The following is an 8,293-nucleotide window of genomic DNA, read 5'->3' as shown; positions in this document are numbered from 1 at the left end:
ACTAATCCTAAATAGATGTCACATCTCCCTAACACCGAGGTGACTTATTAATTAAGGAAAAATAGAAATGACAACTAGACTACAAAGTCCCAATCTAGAATGAACTCTTTTACTCCTTAATAGCATAGAATTAGGGATGTGGTTTACTACATTGAATCTGAGTTAATGAGGCATAAAATCCTTGCGATCTAGAATGCCGAAGATCCTCCATGTTCGCTTTAAGAGACAGAGTCAACAAGGACTCCAACATGACTGCAACTCTCCTACCATTCTTTATTGCTTCCATGTGGGCTAACAAAGTATTTTTTAGTGCAAAATCATAAAGGAATTCATAGTAGGTGTGTGATAAATAAATATAATATCATTGAAGTAGATTTTGGAAGAAGAGAGGGTATTGTGTGATAAAGAAAAATCATATACACCAACAAAGATCTAGAGCAAATCTAGAGAAAGATTTATTGTAGAAGAGTGTGGAGAAAGAGATTAATCAGTCTTACATTTGTAAATCTACAAATAATGATTTGAAGTGAAACTATAAAAGGAAGATCTATGACAAATCTATGAAGATGAGTATATGTAAATTTAAAAGAATAGTATATAGCAAATTTATAAAGAGGAGCCTATGGCAGATTTCTACAAAGAAAAAATGAAAGATTTAAAAAGAGAAGTCTATAGCTTAAATTTAAGTGAAAGCATTACGTTTAGATTTGTTGAGGAAAGTATTGCATCATCATCAAGTAGATTTGTGAAGGAGAGAATTTGATGATAACAGTTGGATCATCAATAGATAGATTTGTGAAGAAAAATATTTCTACTTTCAAATTCCGTGAAGACAATATCATCCATTGATGAATTCAAAAGTTGGTGCTTCCTAAAGAAGAGATTGGGTTCTCTCACTAAATTGATGCTTAACTGTGGGGGTTAGTGCCTCTAGGAGGTTGGAACTTATGAATAGAGGGGATTGGTGTCTCTTGTGGGTTGATGCCTACGAAGTTTGTCAAGGATAATTTATATAAGCAATATTTTGTCATGGTTTTCTCCCATAAGGGTTTCCGTGTAAATCACGTGTTCTACTTGTGTTGCATAATTATCTCATCTTATGTTGTTGACATTGTGTAATTGATATGCTTATAGTATTAAGTTTGAAAAAGTAAATCTAATTGTATTATATTGGTTGACCACCCCCTCTTATTATAATCATGTGCTCATCACAAAGGAACCTTCAGTTAGAACAATAACAAATTTCATTAACTCTTCATCATTGAATTTGGGCTAACCTACATGTTTTACAGGACATTAAGTCTTAGGACACCTTGCAAATGACATAGATGATTCCTAAAACGTGGAGTTGATATATTAACATCTCTTCTATTCATTTGGAGTTTATATAATTTTAATATCAATCTTATTCCATCCTAATTAATTTTATATTTACAAATATTTATGTAAAAGGTGATTTATACCATTACAATTAATAAAAAGTTTCCATATTAAAAAAAAGGTTAGATTCGAAGCATATTTAACTTTGGCGGTGAAATGCTAATACATTAGATACGCACCCTAGGACTGAAATACGTTAAATAAAAATAAACAAAGCATTTAAAATAATAAGTTACTAGTTATAAAGAGGAAAATAGAGCTTTTGTATACGGCTGTTTAGTTGAATGATTGGTTAATTATTGTCAGAGACCAAAATTCAACCAGTGAATTAGATATGTGCTGCTTCTTTGTGTAGCTGGCAAAAGTTTAACCCCGACAGTTAATGTGGGTGGATAAATTCTGATTCAACTCATCATCAGGCACTTGGAGGAGCCCACCAGCCATTGTTTTATGTTTGCTTTAATTAGGAGGGAAGAAGATTATGAACAGCTTTCTACCTTAATTTGAACTTGACAGTCTTTTTTTCTTAATAATTATATACTTGATAGGGGTATTATATGATATGCGTAGTGAAATTACTTTGTACTTTTCTTTTGGCAAGGCGGACCAGACAGCATCCCTCGATTGCTTATGCAGAAGAGGAGGAAGAAAGAGTGTGCTGACTTACAAGCTCACCGTGTGCACAGGTGGATGATAAGGAATATTGTATATTTATATGATTCTATGTGTGAACGAATTGAATGTTTCTTCCTCTTCTCCTACTAACCTCTGTCTGTGACATGACAGTCTGTTGATTTATGACATGTCAGAGGGACCCACATTCTTCATTTCATGCAATCTGCAATTGGGCATTGGATTTATGATGCTTTGAGCTCAATACTAATTGATTCAGAGCAGGTGCAGAGGACAATGTCAATGCTAGTATGGTAGGTGGTTTTTCTTTTTTCAGTTAGCAGGACTTTTTCAGCTAGTGGAATCAGTCCTTCTAAAGGATAAGAATCAGGACTTCTATACATATAAAAGCATCAGCATTGGACATTGTTAGATCTGGGTATAGGCCCGATACGTGATTGATTGCTTGATTTCGCTTTAAGCATAGTGAAATTTGCATTTTGGATACAGATAGAGGGCTCTTCGGGTATCGTCTGATCAGAGGAGTATTCAGGTACAATGGCTCCTGTCCAAGACAGGGGTTTTGGGGACTCCGCAGATCTGGAGAGCCCATTTGGGGAATTGGGGTGCCAGCTTTCTGAAGATCATCTAAGGGAGACAGCATATGAGATCTTCATTGCGGCATGTAGACCTTCTGCTGGGAGATCCACGCTCACATACATACCTCAATCAGAGAAGGCAGCAGAAAGGCCGGAGAGATCACTGTCTGTATCACCATCTCTGCAGAAATCATTGACCTCGGCTGCTGCAAGTAAGATGAAGAAGGCCCTTGGTTTGAGATCATCTTCAAAGAAGACCCACAGCAGCCCTTCGAGATCCAAAAAGCCACAGACAATTGGAGAGCTCATGCGGCTGCAGATGAATGTGACTGAGCAGACTGATGCCCGTGTAAGGCGAGCTTTGTTGAGAATTTCAGCTGGACAGGTACATTGCTAACGACCATACATTTTTTATTGGTTACTTTAATGTTTTTAATAACTACACCTTAGATAGCTTGATAGGATCGGGGATTTGGGACATACAACGCTTAAGGATATCATGTAAATTTATTGTGAACTTGTATTTGTATTTGTTTTATGAGTGTTTGGAAATTTAGGATCAGAGTCACCTTCCCTTGAGGGTTTGACATGAAGTTATATTTTGCATTTCACTGGACTTTGGAATCTGGCTTTGATCGGTGATGTAAGTTTCTAATTGCTAGGTCAGACAATAGTGTTCATTGGGAAATCCGGGCATATACTGCGTTCTGATATACTGTTATTTAATCAATAACATAAAGCATTTCCTTGGTATTTATCCTGTGGTTCTAACCTTGAGGTAAGGCCTCGTAGTCTTTATCATTCGTAATTTTGGTTTTGCATTTTGCTCTTACGCTATAAATGCTGTAAACTGGATTCTGGGTACTGGAATCTTCAGAGACAATCATCCTGGGTGGATGTAACTTTGAAGCTCCTGAAGTAAACAAGAAAAGTTTTCCCGGGAAAGACAATGTTTCTGAAGCCGTTTCTCCAGGCATTTCTAGAAGGCAGACGGGGGGTAGATGGATAAGACTTTGACATTGTATTTTTAATTTTTGATTTTTATGCTTTAAGTTCCCAATTTCTCTTGTTTCTTATGGAATCTCTGTTTTCTTGACACTTCCTGATCCTAGCACATGCTCACTCCAGTGCTCATGTTTGTAGAGGTTGGAGTGCTTATATCTGTGTAACATAGTTTGAGAAAACTTAGAATGTCCCTGAGTGCTAACCTTGATCTGCGACATAATGTCATAGACATTATGCCTTAGAATTTGTAGTGTTTTTTGAAAGCAACTTAATGTTTTTTTGCTTATAGTTCTTCAGAATGTTAGGCATTCTATTTTACCAGAAGTGTTTACTCATGCTTGTTTTAATGCTGTCAGCTTGGAAAGCGTGTTGAAGCTATAGTGCTTCCATTGGAGTTGTTGCAACAATTCAAGTTGTCTGATTTTTCAGATGCTCAAGAATATCAAGCATGGCAGAGAAGGAACTTGAGAATCCTTGAAGCAGGTCTCCTCTTACATCCTACCATTCCACTTGAAAGGTCTCATAGTGCTGCTCAACAACTCCGACAAATTTTACGAGGAGCTGATGAGAAGCCTATAGAAACAGGAAAGAATTCTGAGGTGATGCAATCATTACGAAGTGCAGTTATGAGCCTTGCTTGGCGGTCACATGATGGATCCACATCCGAGACATGCCATTGGGCTGATGGATTTCCTCTAAATCTATGGCTCTATCAAATGCTTCTTGGAGCCTGCTTTGACAGTGCAGAAGAAACAGCTGTAATTGACGAGGTTGATGAGGTGATGGAGCTGATGAAGAAGACTTGGACTCTGCTGGGCATCAATCAGATGCTTCATAACATTTGTTTCACATGGGTTCTATTCAGACAGTTTGTTGTTACAGGGCAGGTTGAAACTGATTTGCTTGGGGCTGCTGAGACCCAATTAGTTGAAGTTGCACGGGATGCTAAGACAGAGAAGGATCCATTGTATGTCAAGGTCTTGAGCTCTACTCTGAGTACAATTCAGGGTTGGGCTGAAAAGAGACTTCTTGCCTATCACGATACTTTTCAGGCTAGTAGCATTAGTTTGATGGAGAATGTCATTTCTGTAGCAATAGCAGCTGCAAAGATCTTGGTTGATGACATTTCACACGAGTATCGTCGGAGGAGAAAGGAAGAGGTTGATGTAGCTCGCAACAGGATTGACATGTATATTCGTTCATCTCTTCGAACAGCCTTTGCCCAAGTTAGTAATCTTTTCACTCTTTGGGGATTTCAATAAGCTTTTTTATCTAACCTGTGTTTTCTTCATAGTGATCGTTGTTCACATGATAAACTGAATAATTATTTTCTTTTTGGAGGATAGATGATGGAGCAAGTTGATTCAAGGAGAAGATCATACAAAAAGCAACAGAATCCTCCACCAGCTCTTGTGATACTGGCCAGTGACACTGGTGATTTAGCTGTAAAGGAAAAGGAATATTTTAGTCCAGTCATGAAGAGATGGCACCCTTTTTCTGCTGGTGTGGCTGTTGCAACTCTTCATTCCTGCTATGGAAGAGAGTTGAAGCAATTCTTGTCAAGTGTTACAGCATTGACACCTGAAAGCGTTCAGGTGTTGCTAGCTGCAAATAAATTAGAAAAGGACCTTGTGCAGATTGCTGTTGAAGATTCAGTGGACTCTGAAGATGGTGGGAAGGGGATAATTCGGGAAATGCCACCCTATGAGGCTGATTCTGTCATTGCAGAGTTGTCAAAATCATGGATCAAAGAAAGATTAGATAGACTTCGGGAATGGGTGGACAGGAACTTGCAGCAAGAAGTACATCTACTGAACCTTTATATTTTTGTTTCATCTTGTTGGTTGAAATCTCTATGAACCTTGGAAATTACTATTAATTGAAATCTCTATGAACCTTGGAAATTTCATTCTACTATTAATTGAAATCTTCACCATTTTTAACAATTGAAAGGACAAATGTGCTCATTTAATGTTTCTGGAATCCATAGGAATGTTAGTTTCATCTTTTTACCTTTTGTATGAAACATGAATTTAATTACGTAACGCTGTTTTGTTACTGATTAAGTTTTAGGATCCATCCTTGTAGGGAGGCTTATAGTGCTGTACCTTGGAAAGCTTGGAGAAATATTTCAAAACACATAACATAAAATTTGAATACAGTTGAGCTCAACATTGGTTGATTTCAAAATCTTACTTTCCCAGATTATGGTAAAGTCCATTGTTGGTTCTAGATTTCTCTTAGTTAAAAGGTTGCAGGGAACATTATATTTTTAAATTAGGGGAAGTTTCCTGTTGCAATATAACAGCCATTGCCCATGGAGGAAACTTGTCAAAATTTACTTATGTTTATCCCCAGGTTAGGTTCTCTATAGGCATATTGGTAAGATACTCTAGATATATTGCTGGAAGGGTTCAAGGTTCCTTCTTGTGTTAGCCTAACTAATGATCCTATTCTATTTAAGCTTTCCTTATTCTTTCTTCACTTTGATGATAGTTCTACATAGATTGATCTGACATCAACTGTGAGGAGCTATTTTCATCCCTAATGCAATTGTATTTCAGTTTTTTATTAATTCTTTTAAAAAGGGTCAAGTGCCAATATATTGCAAACCATGAAAATACAACAAAGAAAAAAGTAAAGGTCTGGCTGCCTTTCAACAAAGAAAAAAGTAAAGGTCTGGCTGCCTTTCAACAGCTATCTGAGTACTAATGACCTGGACAACTAAAGTAACTCAAAGCAGATGTATCTTGTACATGCATCCTAAAGTCACCAGGTTCGGCCGAATTTCATCCTTGAAGTTCGAAATTCGCCGAACAAAAAAAAAAAAAAAAAAAAATCGTTGAAATTCGCTTAACTTAAAAAAAAAAATTCATTTTTTTAATAAATTTTTGGCCTTCTTCTTCTGTTAATATTTTTTAAACACATCTTCTTTTCTTTGATTAAAACCCATTAACCCGTTCTTTCTTCAGGATATTTATGTCTCTTAGAACCCTCAATTAGGATGAGAAAAAAAATGCTGAAGATGATAATTGATTACCCAATCAGTGAGGTATTCCAGTATTTGGTGATTCTGTTATTCTCATAAGATGAGATAAAGATGTTACTTACAATAAACCTTATTAGCAATTCATATGGAACCATCCCCCATATGAAAGATTGGTTGTTTTATAGAATATATCTGGCATATTTATACATATGGCGAACTTAATTCGAATTTTATACATTTCGAATTTTTCTCTCATCGAACTTCATTCGAATTTCAAAGTTGTCGAACTTCGAATTCGAATTCGAACCTGGTGACTTAGCATGCATCTATAAAGAAAACAAAAACTTAAAATAGCTACCACCTAGAATGTCAATTCAAACTCTATAAAGAAATGAGCTGCTGTAATCAATCATATAACTAATCAGAGTATCTCTGTGTTCCAAATTTTGACAATAATCAATGGAGGCATAACTTCTCGTCGTCTAAAAATATTAAGAAACTAGGATCACAGCAAACTAAATACCAAAAAGAACAGTGGGTATAGCATGGGGTGTCCTCTCCCCTCTCCACCCTGATGTCTATCACTGACTTCCCACCTGCTTGTGCATCCAGCCATGGTCCCTATTCATAATCCCGGTCTTCCACGAAGAGATCTCCTTATCCTGAGACCCATCACTATAAGAGTCATTAATGTATCTGAGTAGCTGCCCTACCGATAGTTCGAAGTTCCTTCTTCTGTAAGCCTAACTGATGATCCTATTCTATAGAAGGCTTCCTTATTCTTTCTTCACTTTACTGACAGTTCTACATAGATTGATATAACATCAACTGTTTGGAGCTGTTTTCATCCCTGGGCAATTGTATTTCACATTTTTCTTAATTTATTTAAAATGGGTGAAGTGCCAATATATTGTAAATTACAAAAAAATACAACATAGAAAAAAGTAAAATTCTGCCTGCCTTTTGATAGGTAACCGAGTACCAAAGATTGTAGCCCAAAGTAGGATATACTTTGTCCCGTTGGCTGTAGATGCATCTATAGTGAAAAACAAAATTAAATTAAAACAACTACTACTTAGAATGTCAATTTAAATTAAGTAAAGAAATGAACTACTATAATCAACCATTTAACTAAACACAGCATCACTATGTTCCAAATTTTGAGAGTGATTGATGGAGGCCAATGCAGGCCTAACTTCTCAGTGTCCCAAAATTGTAAGACACGAGCGTTGTGGCAAACTAAATAGTAAAAGGAACAGTGGTTATAGCTGGGGAAGTCCTCTCCTCTCTCCATTGTGATCTACATTACTGATTTCTTACTCAATTGTTCATCCAGACATGTTCCCTAGTCAGAATCCTGGTCTTCAATTAAAGGCTCGGTGACAAGGGAATGGCTTAAATTCTGCAAGGTCTCCAATCCTGAGAGCCATGGCTATAAATGTTATAAATGTATTTGAATACTGATAGCTGTCCTACAGAGGTGGCATCATCATCTCTCAAGTCACCTAAGCTATGAGCCAGCTTCTCCATACAGGAATCCTGCATGTGGGCCCTTCCATGGTCAGAAGCTTGGAGGGTAAACTTTTAATTCGATCTCGCTGGATCAAAACCATAATGTTCAAGCCTGATGGCCCTTAATTATCTTCTCAAATTCCTGTGTGACAGGCTCAGAGTTTGGGAGCTTGGACAACATTGGAGGAGCCAGGGT

General features: G+C 37.0%; 1 protein-coding gene across 2 annotated transcripts in view; it reads left to right on the top strand.

The window, feature by feature from the left end:
* The first annotated feature begins 1,875 nt into the window (after positions 1-1,875).
* The window catches only part of LOC131069771 (protein unc-13 homolog), a 28,973-nt gene continuing 22,555 nt past the window's right edge, over positions 1,876-8,293 (top strand). Inside the window, exons 1-5 of one of the 2 annotated variants that reach the window (XM_058005333.2) lie at positions 1,876-2,066; positions 2,167-2,306; positions 2,503-2,976; positions 3,953-4,822; positions 4,943-5,398. In XM_058005333.2, the coding sequence (XP_057861316.2) occupies positions 2,551-2,976; positions 3,953-4,822; positions 4,943-5,398 (1,752 nt within the window). In that variant the 5' untranslated portion in view covers positions 1,876-2,066; positions 2,167-2,306; positions 2,503-2,550. Of the gene's footprint in view, positions 2,977-3,952; positions 4,823-4,942; positions 5,399-8,293 lie in introns of both variants that reach the window. The other variant, XM_058005340.2, reaches the window with a different exon arrangement.

The sequence above is a fragment of the Cryptomeria japonica genome, chromosome 6 (assembly GCF_030272615.1).
Source record: "Cryptomeria japonica chromosome 6, Sugi_1.0, whole genome shotgun sequence".
Classification (NCBI taxonomy): Eukaryota; Viridiplantae; Streptophyta; class Pinopsida; order Cupressales; family Cupressaceae; genus Cryptomeria; species Cryptomeria japonica.
This window is presented reverse-complemented; position numbering and strand designations above follow the sequence as displayed.